The sequence below is a fragment of the Channa argus genome, chromosome 1 (genome assembly GCF_033026475.1).
Source record: "Channa argus isolate prfri chromosome 1, Channa argus male v1.0, whole genome shotgun sequence".
Taxonomy (NCBI): Eukaryota; Metazoa; Chordata; class Actinopteri; order Anabantiformes; family Channidae; genus Channa; species Channa argus.
Genome location: NC_090197.1, coordinates 14,953,810 through 14,978,885, shown reverse-complemented (window position 1 = coordinate 14,978,885; position 25,076 = coordinate 14,953,810). Strand labels below are relative to the sequence as shown.

General features: G+C 37.5%; 1 protein-coding gene across 4 annotated transcripts in view; it reads left to right on the top strand.

Moving 5' to 3' along the window:
• Positions 1-25,076, top strand: part of dtnbp1b (dystrobrevin binding protein 1b) — a 62,694-nt gene that overhangs the window by 1,777 nt on the left and 35,841 nt on the right. For 2 of the 4 annotated variants that reach the window (XM_067500247.1, XM_067500256.1), the window contains exons 3-4: positions 86-311; positions 9,779-9,940. In XM_067500247.1, the coding sequence (XP_067356348.1) occupies positions 9,823-9,940 (118 nt within the window). In that variant the 5' untranslated portion in view covers positions 86-311; positions 9,779-9,822. The remainder of the gene's footprint in view (positions 1-85; positions 312-9,778; positions 9,941-25,076) is intronic. The other 2 variants (XM_067500266.1, XM_067500276.1) reach the window with 2 other exon arrangements.

Below are 25,076 nucleotides of genomic sequence, written 5' to 3'. Positions count from 1 at the left end.
TACACTCAAATCCACTCAAAATACTTTATCAGCTGTCAAGTGTGTGTTTGTGTGTGTCTGTGTGTCTTTCTCTCTGTTTGATAAGGTCAGACAGTCTGCAGGCAGCACTGGTTAGTGTCCTTTTGCCCTGATGTGATGTAAGAAAGAAGGAGTACAATGAATGAACAGAGGGACGTGCCAGTTGAGCGGCAGTTGCAGCCATAAATGGAGAAGCAAGCAACATAGTGAGTGACATAATATCAGCATTGTACCGGAGGTACTCACTGAGCAGGCAACAACAGGAACACACACGTATTCTACACACAGAGCAGGTACACAGCTGACGAGAGTGTTGTCTCTTTCTGTCACTTTCCCTGTCTTTACATGTCTCTTTGTCAAGCAGACGTTCCCCAAATTTATCTGGGAAAAAACACAGCTGTTTTAGTAGATCTTATGCTGTCATTTTATTTGCCATCGTCCTTTGCTGTATGTTTACATCACTGATTGTGCACATCAACCGATTACAGAAGTGTTGCTATTACTAGATACATGCATCTTGTTCTTATGAAATAAAGCTAGGTCTTTGTACATTTCCTTTTGCACCATTATACTTCATTACAACAAGCAACAGACATTTTTTGTAGTAATATTAATAAAATAAAAAAACTGCAAATAAAACTACTGCATAGTATAACAAACGGAAAAACAATGTTTACCATGTGGGCTCTTGCACAAAAACCGACTATTTTCAGGCTTCTGCTTTGTGGTTGGGTATGACATCATCCAATGTGACATCACTTCCCTCTGAGGCAACTCAATGCTCACTCGACTGGAACTTTATTTAGGGGTGTGTGTGTGTGTGTGCATGCGGGCAGATGACATCACAGCTTCATCACTGCCCATCTCTAAAGCCATGCCTCCTTAAACAGAGATTATGTCAGAAAGTGCCATGCTAGCAGAGCTGCAGCAGCTGTGGTTGAAGCAGCCTTAAGTACTTCGTTCCTTTCATTCTTTTGCTGGTAATCTGAAAGAAGAGCACCACCGGGCATCTGAGGGATTAAGAAAAAGGAGGAGACTTAGTTGCCCAAAGTATGAGGACAGGCCAGAGGGCAAGTAGCTCCTCTGAGTCTGAAGAGAATCAACAGCGATGGTCAAAGGATTTCAGTGATCAGTCATCACCACATGGACACTCATCACGATGTCCAACATTGTGATGTGGAGGCAAACAGTGTAATGAAGAAGAGCCAAAGGTTCAGTTGCTCTTTCAGCTTTGAAGAGGATCAGCAGCTACAGTCAAACAATGAGGACAGAAAAGAACAACTGTTGCCAAACAACTATACTGGAGTACCTGTCACAGAGCTGGTGGAGGCAGAATTAGCAGCAGATCGCATGCAATTGAGGAGACATGATAATTTTAGCGGCACGAATGAACCATCAAGGTCAGGTTCATTCAGGCCTCAAGTATTGTTGCTGGCAATGAAGAGATGCCTCTCCCTCAGATGGCCTCCTTGCCTGCCCATCAACAGACAAAGTAACAGGAAACTAGCCTACCAAGTTGACTGTGACCAATTGGAGGACACGGAGACATCTGTCACCTCTGAGTCATCCAGTGAGAGCTCTTCAAGTGCATCTACATCAGATGAGAGACAAATGACACTAGTGAAGCGTGAGGCGGACGAAGTCAGAAGCAGAGGGGTTAAAAGTGTTCCACCTCTTTGTTGCGGGGTTTCTCGCTCCTCCCCAAGGCTACCAAGAGCCAGACAAGCTACAGACTCTGTGTTAGCTTCAATGATCTTAGAGAAAGAAATGTTCCTCAGGATTGAGCTGGTAGATTCTGGGGAGGAGAAGGATGACTTGCGCTACAGGGCAGAATGGAAACTGTCAGAGAGAACTAAGGAACTGGCAGAGGGAGTCTGGCTCCCTCGAAGCTATAACATTATGTATTAAATTGTTGGTTTTGTTGCCTAAGATGGGGTAAACCTGAGAACAACTATCAATGCAAAATTGGCTAATATAATAATCTAATCATAGTTTGTGTGATGTGCTGATTAGAAATGGCCTCGATCTCAATGAATAATCAGTAAGTTTGTGTGATACACACTGTGCTGATTCAAATGCAGTGACTGTGGGTAACAAATTAGAAAAGCTATTTTCAGTTAGTGTTAATGTTTATCTGCCTGCCTTTTTGGGTGTCTCAGAAAAACATTTTATACATGGCTGGTTTCACGTGTGCGAAATTAAGGAGATCTAATATATTATGTAATTTGTTTATGAATAAAACCCATTTTTTGAGATATGGGTTTAGATTTTTAATGAGAATTTATTGTGTAGTTAATAACAGTAAATGGTGTGCAGTGATGTGGCAAAAGGCCACCTCTGATACGATGCATTGTCATACTGTGGTAAAATTTGGAAACGGGATCTGTTTGTTTAAAGGGACTAATGATATTAAGCACTGATTAGCCCAAGCCTAATTTTACTGACAAGTGGGAGCCAAAGCTATTAGTAAATCTCATTGTTGTTTATTTCACAGATCTCAGTTTAATGTCTTGGGGTTGTTTAGATGATGGTTATTTAAATATAGTTCAAGATGTTTGTCAGAGTGAGTAAATTTTCAGGAGCTTTAACCAAGCCCTCGGGATCAGCAATGAGACGTGAAGCAAAAGCGTCTTAATTTGACTCTTGTCAGAATTGGAGTCATTTGGTACAGTATCTTGAAAATGTAGAAGAGCCAATAAATAATTGTATTAATTGCAAATAGAGGGGGTCAGTAGTACACATGCTCTATTAGAATAAATGTTTAACATTAATTAATCATGCAAATTAAAGTTGACTTCAATTAGTTGTAATGACATCACTACTACTAAAACTCTATCAGAATCTGCCGAACATGTTCAGGTTATAATTATTTAATTTTTTCATGTCTTAAGTTTTTTTTTTTTTAAACTCATCTTAAACGTTTTTCTTTGGCAGTGTTGTAGATGAATCCTCATGTCTTTGGTACAACCATAAAGGATAGCTTCATCCAGGCATAATGAGCATTTAACAATGACATAAAATAATTCCAGACTTTGCTTGTTTTTTTGTTTTTTTTTGCTTCAGTCTGCTGACATATCTACTGCCAGCAGGCCCCAGTGTGCGATGCCTGGGACAAGATTATCTTCTAAACCCATCTAGTTTGCTAAATTACCATAACATGCACAAGACACATGTTCTACTTGTGCGAAGCAAAAGAGTTCTCCTCTTCCATGCACTTGCCTATGAATGTGGAGATGTACCCAGACAGTGCAAAACATTGATCAGCAGGAATTTAAAACATTTTAAACTATTTTAAAGTGTGTTCAAAGAGTCTAAAACAAGATAGTTGACAATGTCAGGGTCAGTAACGCAGTCTTGGGCTCTCCAGTGATATGGCTCTATACAATTTATTGTTGTTAATTTGTCCAAGTCAATGTAATCTATACATCTACATCTATACCGCATACATCACAAGATGACATTTGCGTAACCGCACACCTTAGAAGCCCTCGCATGCACTCTGGCAATACTTGGCTTTATTATGTTACTTTTCCACATATGGGCATCTACCTCGAAGATATTTTTAACTTCCAATAGTGTTACCACTTTTACATAATATAAATAGGATTACTGTGGGCGACGTGCATGACTGTGCCAAATAGTCTCTAGTAGCTTAGTATTACATCTGAGTGTGTGTAGCAACATCATCACACCATCTTAGTGCTTTGTCAATCTAATTTCCAAAATGCAAGCTTCTCTCTTTTCTAGTATTTTTTTAATTTTAATCGGTATGCTTGTCCAGTCAAAAATGGTAATAGTTTCTGTTATTTGTTGTATTTATGGATTGTTTGCTGTATGTTCTCTGCTTCATTTACATAAAGTTTCTGTAAACACATACAAAAATAGTACAGCATGCTAATTTAACACTAAGAAGATTAGAAGATAAAGATGTTGCTCTAACACTTAACTATCTGTTTTTGCAATCTTGTGACTAATGTATATATTGTAATAGGATAACAATTGAGCATATTTTTAGAAGGACTATGGCATGGAGATTGGCTCTGGCAGTCCCTGTCAAGCAACATTTACAATTATTACTGTAATGAGGATTAGTGAAGGAAATGAGAATGTAAGAAAGCAGAAAGGTGATGGAGTTCAAGTTTAGCTGCTTGAAACTATCACCGATAACTAAGTAGTTGACCCTAGCTTTATTATTTTTTTTTGTTTTATTTAGTCATCAGTAAAATATCTTGATATGCAAAAATCACTACTTCATTTGTTGCACTTAAAAAGTGATTGTGATATAGTTTCTGCTCCTAATGTGAGTATTTTAAATGCTCACACATATTTGGTCTATGCAGATATGCACATTTTGAATGGAGAGATTGCATAATTTTTTGTGCACGTTGTTTATAGTGTACCTTGGCCCATGGCAACAGTATGTAGAAAGGATTAGGAAAGATTGTCCTCATCTGTTTTGAGCCAGCAGTTTCAACCCTGAAGTTACAAAACTAGAACCCCATCATCACTAATGACTACCTCATTAGGCAAAAGATACATGTACCACAGACGGTGACATGGTCTTGTAGCGAGTGATTACTCGATTTCTCCTAGGAGAAGTATAATTTAATACTGAATATGTGACTCCTCATCTTTGAGTCATTATAGAGGATTATAATAAGTAAAAATAGCAACTTGATGTCCAACTAGGTTACAACAATACAGTGTAACAAAACAATTAACCCTCAGTAAGTCTTAAGATTGGATCAACAACTTTGTGTATTTCATGCCCATTTGATACAATTTTTGTGACTTAATTCAGACAATTATCATTGTCATTAATTTTATGTTTTGCCTCATCCACAGTTACTATATATTTAAGATATGCAGAATTTAGGTGCTCCTTGATTGGAGAAATCCATCTGCATTTCACCCTTTCAAAAAATAGAGGAATGAACCCCTTTGCTGTTGGCTAGTATTAGTTCTATTGTAAAATGAAAATTGTATGATATTTAACATTTAAACATAATTTAAAGTAATGTAATCTTACTGTTGGGAATGATTTTGTATAGTATTTTACAAACCCAATTCCAAAATTGTTGAGATGTGTAAAACTTAATTAAAAACAGAATGCAATGATTTGCAAATCTCAATAAACCTTTTTTTTTATTCACAATAGGACATAAACTACATATCAGACGTTGAAACCTGAGAATTTGTACCATTTCATGGAAATATTAGCAAATTTTTTAATTTAGGGGCAGCATAACACTTAAAAAAAAAAAAAAAGTTGGAACAGGGTGATGTTTACCATGGTGTAGCATCCCCTCATCTTTTAAACGTCTAGGAAGTAAGGAGACCAGTTGCTGGAGTTCATTAGAGGAATGTTTTCCCTCTTGTCTGATGCAAGATTCTAGGTGCTCAACAGTCCTGGGCTTTTGTTGCCAGATTTTTTTGTTTTATAATTGGCCAAATGTTTTCTATTGGTGAAAGCTCTCGACTGTTGGCAGGCCAGTTCATCACCTGGACTCTTCTCCTGCAACGACATTCTGTTGTGGTGGAAGCTGCATGTTGTTTAGCATTGTCTTGCTTAAATATGCAGGACCTTCCGTAAAAGAGACGTTGCCTGGATATGTGGCTCTAAAACCTACTTTTTATCATTGATGATGACTTTCCAGATGTGTAAGCTGCTCACACTATAGGCACTAATGCAGCCACATACCATCAGAGATGCAGACTTTTGAACTGTCTGCTGGTAACAAGCTGGATGGTCCCTCTCCACTTTAGTCCACGGAACACAGCGTCCATGGTTTCCCCAAACAATTTCCAATTTTGATTAATCTGACCACAGAACAGTTTTACATTTTTGCCTCAGACCATATGAAAGGAGCTTTGGTCGAGAGAACATAGTGGCATTGCTAGATTGTTTTCAAATACAGCTTTTTTTATTGCATGATACAGCTTTAATTTACGTTTGTGGATTGACATCTGTGTTCACAGACAGTGATTTGTGGAAGTGTTCCTGAGCCCATGCAGTGATGTCCAGTAGAGAATCTTGCCTGTTTTTAATGTAGTGATGCCTGAGGGTCCACAGATCACATGCATCCAGTTTTGACCTTTGATCTTTGAAATGCTCCTTTTATCATGTTACATGTTTTATACCCGTCATGTGATCTGGCAACTGATCTGTTGCCAATTAACTTAATTAGTTGTCAAATGCTTCTCCATTAGTTTTTATTTGTGGCACTGTCCTTTGAGATGTGTTGGTGCCATCAAATTCAAAATGAGCTCATTTTCCATTAAATGATAAAATGTCTCAGTTTCAACATCTGATATGTTGTTTATGTTCTATTGTGAATAAAATATGGGTTGACATTTGCATTTGGTTTTTATTCAGGTTTTTCACATTGTCCCAACTTCTGTGGAATCTGTGTTGTAGATACATCAATTTTAGAAATTATACCTAAAAATGTTGTGTTCGTTGTTTAGCGGGTCTGCAAAAGTCATTACCACACAGAACCATGCATTTTACATTAGTATGTACTTGATTATGTGTTCAGTCTAATGAACCTAATATGTCATTCTCATTTAAGGGGTGTTTGCTTTTTAGTAGGTCACCTTTTCATAAGCAGAGAGGGATGTTTTCAGTTTCACAAATATTTTCTTCTCACCAATTTTCCCTCCAGTTTTAGTATGTGCAAATGACGTTTTTCATGACTTTGGCCAGCTGTAACAGAAATGGCCAACAATCTGACCTCTTTTGGCAGGAAACACTCAAGATTTTAATCATACCATGGCAAGACTGCACGAGTCAAAGAGAGAAGTGTTCTTCTTCTGTCTTACTATAGAACACCGAGTTCCTTTTTTTTCTGGTTCATCCTCTGAGTCACACAAGTTTGTTTGTCAATTGTGCTGGAAGCAACCGTCCCAAAAGATAGTTACATAACGTGGTGATGGACTGCAAATCCCAGCAGAGGACACACATTCCAGTCACTAAAGGACAAATGAGAGTTCATTGAATTTTGTAGTCTTAGCAAGCAAGCCAGGCAATAATTGCTTTATCACTTTGGCCTTTTTAGTCATGCTTTATTACATTTAAAGCTTCTTAGAAAACCCCGATGCTTATGCAAATGCATATACTTAGACTTCATATATTTACAGGATATTTATGTTATCTGATGATGGTCTTGACCTCTGCTGAAATCCTAACTACTTCAGGAATGTATAATGTAAACCGAAGCTTTCTATGCCCCTGACAGGCTTCAAATAAATTAGACACGAATACAGTATATTAAGGAGGCAGTTCTTTGGCTACAAATCTGCAGCTGGAACTGTCACCTCACAGCAATTACAATGAGTAATTGAATTCGTAGTTCCAGTCCTTACTGTAATGTTTGCATGTATTTTGTTGTGTTTTGGTTTCCTCTCAGGCGTACAAGTCAGATAGTTTGAAAACTGTAATATATTGGTTTGTAGGTCTGTGATGCCAGAGTGATCACTCCTGTGTGTTCCCTATTAGTCATTGCATGTACACTGTGTAAGGCTTTAGCATCCTCTGTAGAAATGAATAGATAATGATATAGATTAGAATCAGTTAACGTCTGTTGTTTAAAGGTACAACAATTGCCAATCATAGGTGCACGCTTGTCAAAAGATGTTTTTCACACATGTTTATGTAAAGGACTTTTTCCAGTTGCTATAATTACCATTAGTTCAACAACTGTAATGCACTTTTATACAATGTTATCTGCATGCATGAAGAAAGAAAACATAAACTTGGTTCATCTTGGCTGGACAAGATGCATCTCTGTCTCTCTCTATGCCTGTTTGTATTTGCTCTGCAAAAATGTTCAATAGGATTATGCCATAAAGGGCTAGTTGACTATATGATAGATTACCATAATGAGACTCCTCAATATTTTCGCTTGCTGGGATCTGCACACTCATACTCTCCTGTGATACTGCTTTCCATCCCTTGAAGGTCCATGGTTGATTAACATTAGTAGCCTGCAGTCATCAGTGGAACTTCACTCATACACTGGGTGCTGTGCCAAAGCCACTGTGGACATTGCTGCTGAGAGAGGGACGTGCATAACTAATTTCTACTAATAATAATTCCTATTAATATTGCCCTTTCTCCTCCCGAAGCAACCGGATTTGCTGTATAGTAAGAAATTCAGTTTCACCCTATTTTTGAGGCGTCATCATAGTTTCGTCACCAGAGCTAATAAAGGCTTTTAAATGAGTGGAAATATATTCCATGACCTAGATGAAAGAAGTCAGTAAGCAAATGTAAAATTTATATTTAAAAAATGTATTGCCTTTACTCACCAGAACAGGTACATCCCAACAGTGTTTTTAACAACAGAATAATAGTAGAGTATAAGATATTTTAACCATATTTGTACCATGTAATTGTAGTGCATAAACTAAAGCTGTAAATGGCAAGGAATTGTCCCTAGTTCAGTGTTGGAAAAGTCAGTAAAATTTATAATTAAGTAATTGTGTCTGAGCTGTGAGAGAACGGGAAACGTACCAGTCATTCATTTGATGTACTGTATACATGTTTTAGTGGATTGTTACAATGCAATTCTATGGAATCGTTTGGCTTTCAGTTTTTGCTGAAGTTGAAGAAATGTTTATCTTACTGTGTAGGATTTTGAAGAGAAATGATGAAATAGCACAGCAGCATGTCCTGTTTTGAGATGTAGAACTAGTGAAAAAATCATCTTTGTAACAGTTATTGAACATTTTCTAAGCAAAATATTTGAACAGACTTTACTGGCTCTTTGAAGGAATATTATAAATTTCTTGAGACATAATGAACTCTTAGTTTTGAAGTTTAACTGTTTTGTATTTAATTGACTTAGAATAGGATTGTCATGACCAAAGTAAACGTTTCTGATGTCAGGTCTAATCAGGTAAACTTTTGCCGCCATAGCAACTATTGCAGTGATTGCAGGGTCTGTTTTTTTATTTTTTAGTGTAACATAACACACTCTTGTTGAGCTGATGACAGTCTCTCCTTTGTGCGTCTATTTTGTCTCCAATTGTCCAACAAAAACTAGATATACTGTATTATTGTGGGTGTTCGTAGGCCGTGGTCTGGTCAAAACAAAAAAGTGGCAATTACAGAACAAAGTAAAGTGACTGGTGTCACAATGAACAGTCCAGACCAGAAACATTTCTGTGCATAAACATGTACAAACTGCACAGCTGCCCTAGAAGCATGCAGTAGCTAACTAATTTAAAACTCTTTAGCTTTAGCAGTGGTAGAGTGGATAATCTGCATCATGTGCTGGGCATCCTCAATCACCATGGATACCACTTGATGCTTTTACAGTATATGTCTATGTCTGTGCTTTAACTCTGCCCTTTATGCTTTCGCTTGGGGTTTTTTATGCCTGCACAACTATTAAATGAATGTGGGGCATGTTTGGACATATTCACATCTGCACCACTGTACACATTTTCCACACCTCAGTGAGCAGTGCATAGTTCCATGCACTGCCAAAGGGAGATTCTGGCATCCAAGCTGAACATTTACAACAGCTGCTATAAGTATAACAATGAGATGCATTATTGTTGTGAAACATAAAGGAAAATTATGGTGTTCTGTGGCAATTCATCCAACAGCACTTTATGTAATGAAAATTATTTTTCAAAACCATTAAACACACAACAAGAAGAAATGTGACTGTTACTTTCGTGCAAGTGGGTGGCTATTACTGTTTTTTTTTATTTTTGGCAGACTTGCTTAATATCTTGTCTTTCTCTTTAGGACACAAAGGATCAAATGGTGGTGAGGGGCTGGAGTGATGGAACATGTGGATGTCTTCATGTAAAGTGGGGAAAACAGCAGATGAGACCAAATGGCTTGACAGACATGAGTTGTCTCATTTCATGGGGTGTGGTCTTCACAGAACTGAACAGGAGTACACAAGTAGGTTTAACTGGCACCCTATGTACAGCATATATCAAATGGTACTTTAACTTCACATCTGTTGGCACCTGGTTTCCCTCTAACAGCTAACTAAGTGGTTTGTTAGTAGATTTTGTCTGAATTCCTTGCATCAGACTCATACCTAGTCCATTTTTATGTGACGTGTTTACCAAAGAGAACCAGAAAAAAAATTAAAATAGTTAATGAAACACATTTTTCCAACTAAATAAGACGATCTAACAAACAATTAAACAAATTGGTGGTGCATGATTGGTAGATTTCATCTTTATTTTAATTGTTTGGAAAGTGTCAGCCAGTGTATGTTGTGTTGATGTCATAACCCTTCATAAAGTAACTAAAGAAGTTACTTTATGAAAGAAAAATAAACAAATGCTAAACATTTAATTTAAACCATTTCTCTTTGCAATGTTTTTACAGTGCCACCTGTGAAGCCAAACTAATTGTAGCTAAAACTAATTGTTTTAAGATTCATTAATTGCAGCACACCTTTTAGCATGATAGCTGGGTATGTGAGCGATAAATGTGGCTGGAATATCACTTGTGCGCAAGCAGACTCACCTGCACACTCTATCAGCACAAACACCTTCTTGCTGATGCTGTCTATTAAAAAAAGATGTTCCCTCACCCAGGTGTGCAGTTCAGAATGTCTAGTCTATTCTCTATCTGAAAAATGTGAAGAACAAGAATAAATGACCTGTCACTACACCAAGTTGCCTACTGTTAGCTAAATAGCTTTGCAAAGCTGAGAAATGCAGGAGGTAGACAGATCAATCTACATTTTGTGTTGTTCCCTACCAAAAAATATACCAAAGATTTTTGCAAATATATAAAACATTTGAAACCTATACAAGCACTACAATTGGGAAGCTTTGCAACAACGTTTTAAAAAGCACCAGGCTGATGTGCTGATGTTACTAAAGGTAAGAATGAACTTTGTGAACTAGAAAGATACATTTACACGTTTAAGCAAATGTAAGGCACACTTTATGCTGACTTCAAAAAATGCATGTGACAGCTTTCATGGACTTAGAAAGTGAAATCTCCAAGAGATAGCAGGCTGGTTTATCTCTAAAGGCAGCCATGGTCCAGGCCTAAAGGCTCTGGGGCAAATCAGTCACTAGCGCGCGTGTGTAAAGTCAGCGTCACAAAGTCATTGTCAGAAGTTTTTCTTGCTGCTATCTCTCCCACTTTGACGTGATTTTTCTCTCTGACTCTGTCTTGCTTCAATCAGACTAATCTGTTTCCTTGTTAATTGCTTCTGTACCCTGCAGAACTGTCATGTCGCATTCAATCTGTGAGGAGAATAGTGAATTTCAAGCTCTGGTGCAGCACCTGTTCTGATGTGTCAGTATATGGGCTGATGTATTGTTTTTAGCAGTATACATGTGTGTCAATGAGAGGGACTCAGGTGGAACGGTGAGGTTACAGGGAGCAGAGGTGAAGAAGGTGCAGGACTTTAAGTACTTAGGGTCAACGGTTCAGAGCAACGGTGAGTGTGGAAAAGAGGTGAAGAGGCGAGTGCAGGCAGGTTGGAATGGGTGGAGAAAAGTGTCAGGTGTGTTGTGTGATAAAAGAGTATCAGCGAGAATGAAAGGAAAGGTGTTCAAGACGGTGGTGAGACCAGCGATGTTGTTCGGCTTAGAGACAGTGGCACTGAAGAAAAGACAGGAGGCAGAGCTGGAGGTAGCAGAGCTTAAGATGTTGAGGTTCTCTTTGGGAGTGACGAGGATGGACAGGATCAGGAATGAGGACATCAAAGGGACAACTCATGTTAGATGTTTCGGAGATAACGTCAAAGAGGCCAGATTGAGGTGGTTTGGACATGTTCAGAGAAGACATTGTGAATATATCGGTAGAAGGATGCTGAGGTTGGACCTGCCAGGCAGGAGGTCTAGAGGAAGACCAAAGAGGAGATTTATGGATGTAGTGAGGGAGGACATGAAGTTAGTTGGTGTGAGTGAAGAGGATGCAGAGGACAGAGTTAGATGGAGGCACATGATTCGCTGTAGCGACCCCTGAAAGGGAACAGCCGAAAGGAAAAGAAGAAGAAGAAGATTGTTTTTAGCAGTATCCCATGTAAAACTCACATTTTGATTGGGTCCTTGGCATGAAACAAATAAGTACTGTAAATTCATCATTTGAATCGCTTAAAATGCAGTGTCAAACTAATGTGAAATTTATAACAATAAGCCAAACCAAAACTGGTCATCATGCATCAGTCAATACAAATTCCTCCATCCGCATAGTCCATGTGCACTTAGCCTGGACAGATTAAGTGGTATCAGTGGAACACTGACAGCTTTCATATCAGCAGTGACTTATGTAACAGCATCTGGGCTTCATCCATAGTCTCTGATAAATGTTAAATCCTCCTAAATGGAGTATGTTAATGACTTGGCATGCATGTGCATCTGTATCTCTTGATTGTAAACATATGACCTACATATCCAAACACATTGCTAGTGCAAGAAACTGCAACTAATAAATCAATGTGCCAGTGATGCCAACACACACACACACACACACACAAACAAACCTCAACATTGTCACGGTGGAGGTGGGTGTCCATCAGATCTCATTCTATCTCCAGACACAAATACATTTAAACTGCTTGGCAAAGGAGGTTTAGTGATTGACAGAAATCAGTAAAACACATTATCCAAAGCTGGTATAACCGAAGCCAAGTGTGGATTATTACAACAGTTTGAATTGTGGATAAACTCATAGCTGCCAAAATAGCTAATTTCTAAAATCTAGAGACAGCAGCTTTGCTTTTTTAGCTCTGTTCTATTCTAGACAGTCCCCTTTTCAGTGCCGTTTTAAGGACAGCCAGCATATTTTACGGACTACTCATGTAGGCAATATTAGAGACTGTAAAATAACATAAACCTTGATTGCTCTGAGATTCTTCTGCACATATTGGTCATTTCATATCATATATCAATAAATAAATTCAATATGAATTTGTTGTTACAGCGCAGTTGAGAAACTCTTGAATTTATATTTGCATTTTTAGACCTTTTAACACTGTCAGTGCAGAGTGTGAGCAGGTAACATGTCAGTGTATTTCCCGTGGAACCATGTCAAATCACATTAGTTTGTGCCAGCATTAAGTTTCACTCCTTTCAGTCTCACGTCTCAAACCTAAGCAGATTCAGCACTTGCTTTTCTAGATTAGGCGACACACATCAGTCTTGACACTGTAAGTTCGAAAGACACGTGATAAAATCCATCATGTGAACCTCTGGCCTGCAGCTAAACAAGACATCACTGTCATATCTCACCCATTTTATCTTCCGCCCCTCTCTAGCTCCTTCTCAATTCCTTTAAGCACTTCTGAAGTCTGCTGTCACTCCTGCTTTCTTATCTGTGCCCTTCTCCATAGATCTTTGGTGTGTGGAATCAATTAAGCATACGAGTTCTCTAATGTTGGCTGATGTGCATGGAAAAGATGGTCAGACAAGTATAGTTTAAAGCTGTGACTGGATACACATTAAAGCTAGCTATACAGTGCTTTCCATGTCACATTGCCTTAGGACAGAAAGGGAGAGTTACTTATGAGTGGATGAGCATGAGGAAGAAATGGAGCAGGAATTAGATATGGGTGACAGACGGTGCATAGCCTCCACACACCAGCGGATGTGTGTATGACTAATGTGCATTGCTTTAGTTTTGTTATGCTTACATGTTTTAATTTCCTGTTTACAATGTAATGTAAACAATAAAACCATGTTTGTTTTCTTATGAGGTACTTTACAAGCATTTGGTGTTTATGTGTTGTTGAAACGTCTTCACAATGTAAAGATGGTCACGAGTGCTGGGTTTAATTAAAGAGTGTTGAAGTGAATTTCGTTCATGTGTATTAGCAAAATATTTGGTGCTAGAAGCTTTGTGGCACAGTAATTACAGTAAGTTAACTGTATAAATTCATGGAAATATACTTTTGTTCTCCTAGACACAAATGAATAAATTTTGGTCCAGATTTGTACTCTTATAAATGTTGGCGTAACCAAACACTAATTCATTGAAATACAGATCAAAGGATTTTATCTTTAAAGTTTTTTATGCAGTATTATTGCGCCATCTTTGTCCCAGTGTTTCTCTCTTAGGCCTAGCATTAATGTGTAACACTCAGTTTCTGCTGTTTGTTGTTTTATGAAGAATATGGAAATATGAAGTCTAGTGAGGCAGATATAGACACGTTTTGTTTGGTAAATGAATTAATAAATAAATTAAGTGTTGCACCCAGAAAAGAGCATAAGTTAAGACTTACGTGTGCCCAAAGTTTCACCCGTCCTGGTGGCTATGACATCTGCCAGCACTGCTGCACATAGAGTTTTGAGATATGCAATGTTGACTTCAACAAAGCACAAGGCCACCTATCAATTTTTTCATGTTGTGCAAGTCCCAAAGCACATCTCACCTGCTGATCACTATTGTTTGGCATATCACAACTACAAATTAGGCCTGTGCTAATTTACTAGCAATAAATGGATGGCTGAGAGAAACTATGCAATAAGCAGTGATTACTGCTAGACTCTCAAACTCAGATTGCTGTATATTACAATATGTTTAGTTTTAGGTAACATAGGAGCCATGTGGTGAACTGCTGATCTGTGTTTATTTGTTGTTCACCATTGGATAATATGATGGGCAACTAGCCCTAAGAGTGAACAGTGAATTGATCAATCGAGTTGAATAATTAAGTCTAGAGAATCTAGTTGGAGAACACTAATTAAGCTATAGTACAAGAAATACTACTTTTGTATTGTTCTGCTAAAATGCTACATTTTACTGTAGGTGACAATGAACTATTGATGTGTTCATCCAATACTTCACCCTGGTCTGTTTTCCAGGGAGAGCATGTTTCTTGTTGTGATCACTGGAGCCCATAAAATATTCGTACATGCTTGAGGCACAATAGCAGGAACCGTTCTTAATAGCTCCGTCCATCACAGAGCTAGCACAGACACATAAATAACTTCTGCAGGTCACCAGAAGTCTATTTTTGTATATTTGTAGTACACAATATGGAGCCAGGGTAGACTGGAAATATGGCAGCAGATCCATTGTGATCGTTATCACAGATTTGCAAAGTTTCCTAGGTTTCTCTCAACTTTTGCAAAAAAATAAGCTGTAAAAATGTGTAAATAATTTGTACATGCTTATTTTCAAGTAACTGTTCCTAATAGCACCTGCTACGTAACTTATTATGTTGTGACTGGCAGAAATAAAAGCAACTGAAAGAACCAGTTGTGATCTTGGTATCCATACCACACATTTACTGTGTCATAAATTGAAACCAGTTCATTAAACTGGACTAAACCAATCAAAATAACTTGGAATGTGAATGCCTTCTCATACTCTCATTAATATAAAGTACTAGTTTATATATGAAATAGAAATAGTTTAAATTGTGAAATAGTTATGTCTCATTTGTGGAGCCATAATATTTATTTTATGTGCTGCTGTATGCTGCTACATTCTCCAGATTCTTCAGATTTTTATTTTAACATGCCGCTTACCCAGAGTTCTTATAACTTTTATTACTCTTTTAATGTTATCTTTTCCTATAGCCACAATTCAGTTTTATTGCTTGTTGATGATCAAGCATGTGGCAAAAGCTTACATTTTATCACTGCATGGCCATATGAAAGTTAAAATATGGAAGAACAAGTTAACTGTTACCTTTGGAACCTTTATCAGCAATAGTCCAAAATCCCCTCTGCCTGCCATTATAGAATACTGTAGGGTTTGTTTGATGGACATCCCTGTATCAATATTGCTCTCCTCAGTATAGAATGGCTCTACTTTTTATATATGAATAGATGTGGTTCAGTATTTACACTTGCTCCACGAACACCAATTATTGTGCCAGATATAGAGTAAGCTTCATTGTGAAGCTAAGTTCACAGAGTCAGGAAATGTTTTTAGGTCAGTGAAACAGAGAGAGTAGTACGCATTAAGTAGTGTAGTGTGGACTTCACCCCTCTCTGAGAATGTGTTATGCCTTATTCAACTGGCTCTGTTTATTGACACAATCTTGTCTTTGTGTCATGTTTCATCTCCTATTCATGACAAAACCAACATACGAGTGGTAAATGTTTAATTTTACTTTTAAAAAAGCATTCAGAATGAACTTTATTTTTAGCCAGGAAGAAACAGTTAAGCAGAAACATGGCTTTTAAAATAAGCTCATGATAAAAAATGTATGATGATAATCATGATAAAAACTCTCTTTGAAAAGAGTATTTTTATTTTTTGTGGGTTTGAAGTCATTAGAGTTACTGTTGCAAAAATTCCAGTTTAATTTAAGATGCAATAAAACACACCATAATATTGTTTTAAATCGTAATGTTTTACTGCTCTTTTATTTATGTGTTACATCTAAATGGACCCTCAAAATAGTATATTATGTTAGCATGAATCATTATAATGCACTTTATGCAAATAGATGGTTCATGGCATAACGAATCAAAAGCATGTGTATCACGTGTTTTAATTTCTGCACCCATAAGTCTATAATTACTGATTTCTGTCAGCCAAAATATGACCATAATCGATCCAGGACATGGCATGATTATTCTAAATAACAAACCTGTATTATTAGGATGTATCTGGAATCAAGAGAGTGAGACACAGAAGATTTATTGATCTGATCTTTAAGAACATTTTTATTAGGTTTTACTGCCCTCATCAGGAGTGAAGACCTGAATTGTTCATATTTTGCAGCTGGTTAGATTCTGAGTGGAATTTAAAGTTTTTGATTGGAAGATTTGTTATGGATTATTCAGCTGACAAATGGTATAAAAACTTTGTTCATGGCAACAATTCGTTTAAGCTCTGTGATTGTTAATGCAATGTGGAGCCTTGTGTTTCTTTGTATTTGCTCACCCTGAGGGTTAATATTCTTCCTTAAAATCTGGTGTATAAACAGGAAAAAGATCACCCTCTGCTGGATAACTGCTCATAGACCGCAGACTTAAAGGGAACATGCTAAGAAAACCATTGCTTCATTGGCCCAATAATGGTAAACAACTATACCAAACACCTTTTAAGTCAACCTTTGATGACGCTTCATGTTTGTGTGTAGTTGTAGATAAAAATGTAGTTCTTTTTTGTTTCATTTCTATCTCAGGGATTTCTACAGCATGAGCCTATAAAATAAACATAAATGGTGGCATTATTATGGAACCCCTTTTTGTTTTCTAATTAGGGCGACACCTATCTAAAAAAAAATCATCAAAGCAAAAGCACAAAAGCCACACAAACGGTCAAACCTGTTTTCACAATAAACCTATGTTACACACAGCAACCTACAGGTGGTGCCACTTCCTCCAGTACCTCTCCTGTCATTAATTTTGTTTCTAGATTTAATTTGCGTTAACTCTATGAGATTACTATTAAAAAATGTATATATAGATAATAGGTTAATCTTAATTTTTCTCTATATTTTGTTTTTACAGGGGGTTGTGCCTTAAACCTGTTGCTGAAAACATAAGAGACACAGAGCTCTTTATCTGCATGTTTTAGTTGAGACAGTAGATAGGATAAAATACACAAACCCTCTCAAAACAAATCAATTTTACTTTTACTACCAAAAACTTTTAACAGATTATATTTTCTCTTGCTACAACATCTAACCACTAGATGGAGACATGTATCCATTACAATCCAGTCAACTCAATGTTTTTTAGTTTTTCTTTATTTTTGTAGGATTTTGTTTTCATACATTTAACACTAATTCCTTTTTAAAATGTGAAATTATGTTTAGACCTAGACATCACATTTTGACCAAAAATATTGGTCACAATAAAAATAAATCAATACCATCAAGTTGGATTTTCTCTACAAGAACACCACTTTCTGGCTTTTTATCCCCTACAGATATTAGAATACATTGGAATTGTCACACTGTATATTTAACAAAAAATGATGGGTTAAATAAATTGACATATTATTAGAAGGCTTGTGTCTAAAAGCACTACAAAATAATGATTATTGGATTTAAATTTATTTAAGTAAGAATTCTGTTTTTCGACCTGTATGTCACAGTATAAACAACACTCAGGTGGCATGAATGAATCCTCAAAATGCGCTTCCTTTTTCCTTTGCTTTTGCTTGTTTTTTTTTTAGGGTGATACACTTGGGAACAGACATGCTTCTGATTCAGACTGTGGCAAGGCAACCTCAGTGGAATAAACTGTGACAGACCCTCTCTGGCTAAGGAAAAGATGGAGTTTGCCTGCATTGAGAGCCTGGGGGATAATTTACCCATCTCACTCGAATTTTTTATTTATTTATTTGCTTTGTCATTTTGCTCACACACTCAGCTGTAGTCTGTTGAATAACGTGTCCTCTCCTCTCCTAATATAAGAGCATGCACATGTCTGCACAAAGACACACACACACTTCTTGTCTTAATCTCTCCTGCTTTGAGCACTGACTTTATCCCATCTGACTGAGTAAATCTTTATACAGCCTCACTGCGTGCAGTCTGTGGGGATAGTAATAGGAAAGAGTTCACTTTTACGGCAATAGAAAGAGCTGCCTGTGGATGTAATGCTTCAATAAGCCAAAGACATGGATCTAGGGAAATGGATTCATGTTACTGACATCCTGCTTTTTTCCCTTCCATTTTGACTTTGTCAACTTTGTTCATGCATTTCTTCTTGTGAAATTGAGAATTACTTTTATTATATAGACATATTGATTAAACCTAATTTTTGTCAGCACTATTTTTGCTTAAAATTTCTATTTGAAATAAAACTAAGTAGGTCTGTACAAGCATGTACTAACAATGAACATAAGAAAATTACTGTGGGTTATGCATAGTGGCTGTATTGCACACAACACTGTCACCTACTATAGTATTAGACAGAGAAAAGTTTGCCAGGAGGTGGTTGGGGTAGATGGATGGTTGGCCTAACAAAGCGGGTTTTAAAGATTTTCTTAGTGAGAATTGAATTCACACCAGTAATTTTAGGTCAGTGTGTACACTCACAACATAAGAACCAGCTCTTCTTATAATCCAGTATGATTCCACTACCCACTATGACCTCAATAACCGTATGGAATTATCACCTTTCTGAAAGTTTCAACTTAAAAACTGAGAAATTATAACTTTGTAAAAGCAGAATTCATGGCATTGCCTTAGATTGTACAGGTTTTGCTAATAAAGTGGCCAGTAATTGTATGTGTGTACCCTGCGTGACAAGTAGACTTGACCCCTTCAGGGGTCAGGACAGATAAGAGATTATGATATATTATTTCGATCAGAATACAGCAGTTGGGGGGTATCCCTGAATTAAAGAGAAAACTAAATCGAACTGTGGTTATGTATGGAGGAGGTTTCCTGAATGCAGAAACGGACACATGGTTGCGATAGATACACTGTTTGCCATATTGCCTGAGTTTTGCACACTGCATGTCCTTGGCATTGAGGTGCTAGTGTCCACACAGACTTCTGATGAAATCCTTGATTGGAATGCACAGTGCCTCAAAAGTAGTCGGATTCATTTAAATATCAAACAGAAGATTGGCGCTCCAGTTTGAATGAATCTACTGTAACTTTTCAGATAAAAGAACTGTTACATAACGCTGAATCATGTCAGGGGAGAATATCTGTATCTTACTTTCAGCCATATCTTCTGAAAGTGGAGACAAGCTGTATGTGTGCTGTATATTTCAAATGTAGAGCTAGACTGGAGAAACATGAATATGAAACTAGATAATGAACACCTTTATAAACACAACACAAAAGTTGCTAAGGGACCAGAAAGTAGTTGTTATCAAATCTTGTTTTTGACTCTGATAGATAGGCAACTTTGCCATAATGCCAAGCCATAACAGGCAAAAGCAAACATTCATTCTGCTTTGTGATCTAGTCTCAAACTGCTTTGGGCATGTCACCAACTTCAACCTCATTTTTACTCTTTCAGGGAAATTGCTTAAGTTTGTCAAAGCAGGTCATTATTTTTCTGATGGGCTGGTGGAAAAGCTGAAATTATCGTGCACTATGTAACGTTTTTGATTCGGCCTAAAACCTCAAAAAATGTTTTCAAGGGTACAGTTTAGTATGTCCTCTTGATACACAGTATTTGGCATAAAATACTACAGTTACCTTTAGACCAAATGTAATGTATAGAAAGAGTTTGAGGTCTCACAAAAAGTTGCAACAAAAACAGTTCATTAAGTATTTAGTTTTTTTGTACACAAGGTGGAGCTATTCTATGAAAGAAAGTGTCATGAAACAGCGAGTCATGTAACTCTTAAAGGTTTTATCTGTTTATCTGTTTTAAAAAAAAGCCAAGTTCAATCAACCTTGATTTACTCTTGCAAAACTATGAGGGTCGCAAACGTCTGGGGGTTGAATGCTTTTTATAACAAACCGAAATTTATACCCACAAACGTTTTTGTCTGCATTTTTTTTTTTTTTTTGTCAAAGGTAACCTATCATTGCATTCATGCCACAAGAATAGATGCATGGTTTTGATACTGCCCAATATTTTGTGTAATCTACTGTATAAAAACAGTTAAATTGGGCATGGGATGGAATCTTGTTGTGGATTGGGATTTAGCCTTATAATTAGGTGTATTTATAACACCGTGTGTTATTACTGTATATTAGGAAATATGTTCCTGTTCACTAATTAAAGCACAGTGAAAGAAAACACCTGCTCCATTTGTGCTGGAGATATAATAGGTTAATCAATTTTAATTGTGATCACACTTCTTGCTCTGTGCTGATTGTGTCAACAGTGATATTTTTTAACCTTATGCGATGCAAAGTACTGAATCTTGCCTGACAACTTAATTGGCGGCCTGGTAGATCAATGGGTAGAGCAGCAGGATAGGATGCAGAAGTTAGCGGGATCAAATCCCAGCCTACCCACCAGGTGTGACCCTGAGCGAGGCACTCAGTGCCACCTCCCTGGGTTAAACCTAAGCGTTAAACCTATTAAAAAAGGCTTGGTTTTAAAAATCCCTCCCTGTGACATGAAATGGTAAAAATGGTAAGTGATAACAAGGGTACAGTAGTAGCACTGGTCAGTAATTACCGTGTAAGTAGCTGAACAGATACACTGGGGTCATTGTATTTTAAGCTCTTGGAAGGAAGACATTCTGCTTGAGTTTTTGTGGTTCCACACCATCAGGCTTTTGTATGGAGATTTTTAGTTAGAGCTAAAAAAAGCTTTAATGCCAGTACTCACTTGGTAAACTATGAGGTCCCTTACTGTATATCTAAAATGTTCGTGAGAAAACAGAATGCAAGTCGTCTTAGCTTGTGCGATCTACCTGGTGTATCTTGTTAAGTTTGTCTTATATAAAAACTGCATTTGTGTCTTTAGAGTCTCTCCTGCAGTTCTAAAAATGTTCTATAAAATATTGCTTTCATGAACAGATTGTGAATAACAAACTGTCCCCAATTCGCTGTCGCTCAATGGCTCATTTTCAATGGAAATGATGAAGGCTGGTGATTAACATGGGAGCCATATTGCATCCTTAATGATTTCTGAGTTTTTGTCTCCTTGAATTGGCCAGTGTAAGAACAGATGGTGCCACGGGTGGAATCCAGAAGCATTCACCGTGTGCCTGTGACAACTTTGAAAAGTGCATGCATGAGTCAGTGTATGTCTGAATGTTTGTGAATGTGTGTGTTTCTTTTGCAGCAGTTTTGTTTTCCCCATTTCTTTTTTAATGCAAGTGAACAGGCACAGGGGTCTCTGTGTGTACCACTTCCTTTCCTTGTTTTCCTCACAGCTGCTCTCTGGTGTGTTACTGAACTGCGACTGGCAGAAACGGTTACAGGTGTTGCACAGTGTGTCATTCTAGTCACTAGCTCATAACCATAGCAAGATGAGAGACATGTTGTCATGAGAGATGCTACGGTAGAAAATGACAGAAACTTGGAAATGGGATTTAATGTGATCTTTTTTCACTTTAATAAACAAGACTTTGGTGTGGATCAGTGTTTAAACATAATCTGAATTGTGTATAGAAATTCTTACATCTCTGTTTAATTTGAACACGATTATAAAGGGTCTATCAAGGTTATTTCCTTGACTTTTGATCTGAAATTCAATTTACATCTCTTATCCGTCCCCTGTCCCTCTCTTCAGTGCTTTTCCTGCCTATGTTCCCCTGAATCCAGTCCCCACAGTCCTTTCCAACCTTCTATGCATTTCCCCTGATAGGGCTTTTTATATTTGACTTCACTGGCAATAAGATACTCTGGGACTATGCACCACCATAAAACAGCATTTGTTTTGTGGTGGTGCCAAAGAAAGTGAAAGCCAATAGGGGGAAACAGGGAAATAAAGAGGACTGCCTGAGGTGTAGAGTTGCTTGGCAACAACTTCCCACCTTTTTGTGAATTGGCCTTCATCAGCTTGCAGAAAAGACATTTAGAAACACTCCAACATAAATGTGGGTTTGTACACAGTAGTGAGAGACCGGAACACAAAAGAAGGAGCAGAAGAAAATAATCTGCTGAAAAGTTGTTACTACAGGTTTTGACATACAGCACACAGGTGGCAATGGGCATTATGCCCAATACATTTGTTCATTTATTCATTCATCTGACTGGATTTATCCTCACGGCATCTGCCTGTGTTCTGTCATACAGGTAATAGTAAAGTGGATAACTCTTATTTGTTGGACATCTTTCTTCACCTCCATGTGCCTGGAGAGCTTGTTTATTGCTATTGATGTCCTGGGAAAGAAATCCAGTTTGGTTCTAGCCCCCAGAGAAGGCCTGATAGTTTAGACCAGGGGTGCCCAATACGTCGATCGCGATCTACCGGTCGATCGCAAAGGTAGTGTGAGTAGATCGCATGGAATTAACAAAGTATACATCAGCCCATCATCTGTCCTCTCTATGAAATTTCTGGAATTTCTGATTTACCTGCGCATGCATAAAATGGCGCCTAGTGCTGCAAAACTAGAAAACTAGAATTTATTGCTTTTAAACTTAACGAAAACTTACCCTTTCCATACGGAGCCGGAGGTGGACTTTTTTTTCACTATGTCATTTTCGAGGTGCGTTTACCTCATCTGCCAGTCTGTCATCGCTATACCGAAGAAGAGAAATGTGGAGCGGCATTGGGTACGGTACACCAAGCTACACCAACATATATTGTGCATACAAAGAATTCTCAATATATTCATAAATAAATTTTGTGAGCCAAAAAAGTGTGGGAACCCCTGGTTTAGACTAACCCTCCTGCACATGATGTCTATGAGTCTCTGTTGGAACTTTAAAATGTACAGAATTTTACATAGAGTCTAAAGTGTCTCTTCAATTAGGCAAAGTAGGCAGGTCACTCTGTGAATCATTTTGTTACCTTCTAAAACACATACAGCTATAATGGCTAATTATGGCTTCTACAGTTGTCTCTTAACAAGAGGGGAACTTGAGTGCTATATCTGGATTACACATAATGGGACGAGTGACTCTTGTTATGGTGTATTTCATCTCTCTGTATTAGAACGGGCTCATAAAGTCAGCAGTTATGCATCTGTGTCTAGCTACCTTGTTGACGAATAAGGAGAGACCAGGCATTGGGCACAAACATTGCAGGGAGAATTTGGTGCTTGCTGTCCTCCAAGGACATCCAGGTGTGACTCTTTTCTATCCTTTTTAAAAACTTTAGAAAGGAAGATCACCATTTAGTTCTCAAATGTGATCCAGAAAAAAAGGAAAATTATAAATATTAGGTGAAGAATTAGAAGTCCCATGCCTGCCAAAGCCAGGGTCTCTGGGTACAACAGTGTTTACAACATTTCAGACACCAGTGAATTGACTTACTGTAACCACAACTTGATAGAAATTTGTGATCCTGCCTAAGGGTTTCACTAGGCTGTGATTTTCCATTATCTACATTATTCAACATTTCAACAATCTTACACGCTAATGAAACTGAAAGTATTCATTTCCTTACAGCATTCAGTCATTCACCTACTGTATGTCAAAAAACAAAGTGACACAGCTGGTAATAAAATGTGACTCTCCAATTATGGAGGGCGACATCTTCTTATACGTTATTTACTTATCCGCATACAGTAAAATACGTGGATGTCTCCTGACTATCACCTAGGCAAGAGGTGAAATGTTTTTTTCTGACTTTTAACAGAATAATAGAATATTTTAGCAGTGTATTTGCTTGATTTTGATGGTACAAAGATACCAAGAAGATTTGATAAGATTTGCTGCCATAAAATATTCTGATTCATACCTTCTGTAATTGCAGTATGACCCCTCTTCCGACTAGATGAAATACCACCCACACAGGCAGCTGCAAAATCCAGTTATTAATGAACTGCTTGTCAATATTGGCGAAACAATTTTGTTAAGGTTGTAGAAACTAGAAAACAGCTGGGTGTGGAGATCACACGAGTTCAAGAATATCTACAGTTCTGCCCCCCAACACAGAAATAACTGAGAATTACCTCTTTTTTCAGTGGCTATATAAAGAAACCCAGTTTTACTAGTTTCTCATTTAAAACATAAACATTTAAAATTCAGCGATTCACATGACAGTGGACAAGACATACAACCTCGCCAACAAAGAATACCAAAGGTAATGTGTTGTTGATAGATTTAAATGATCTCTCTCCAGTCTGTTGCTTTTTGCAGTAAATCACAATAAGGCCGTCAGCACCTTTTTAGCTTCGTTCAGCTTGTTGACTCAGTGTCGGTCCAGTTGGTTATTACCAACTTCAGTATAAATTGTAAATTATAAGTAATATCCTTGCTTAAACTCTTGCAAACCTTGCTTACCATTTTTATGCATAGTCCCAGGTCTTCTGCTTTCTCGCCTCACACAAGCAAAGAACATGCTACACACTTGCTGGCTGTCATCTTTGTGGTTATGTTAGAGTTAGAGGACTCCTAAGTAAATCCCACTTACATGAGTCATTTGTGGCGGTTAATGCACCGCATTTTGTCTGTGTTTTGTAAAAATACAAAGATAATGGACTTTCAATTAATCATATTTTAACTATGCTTACTAGTATTATTATACTACTAAGTATATTACTAAGTATTTTGTGAGATGCTTTTTTTCTTCTGTGTTTATTTATTTCTGCTTGTTGAAATAGTAGATGAGACCAG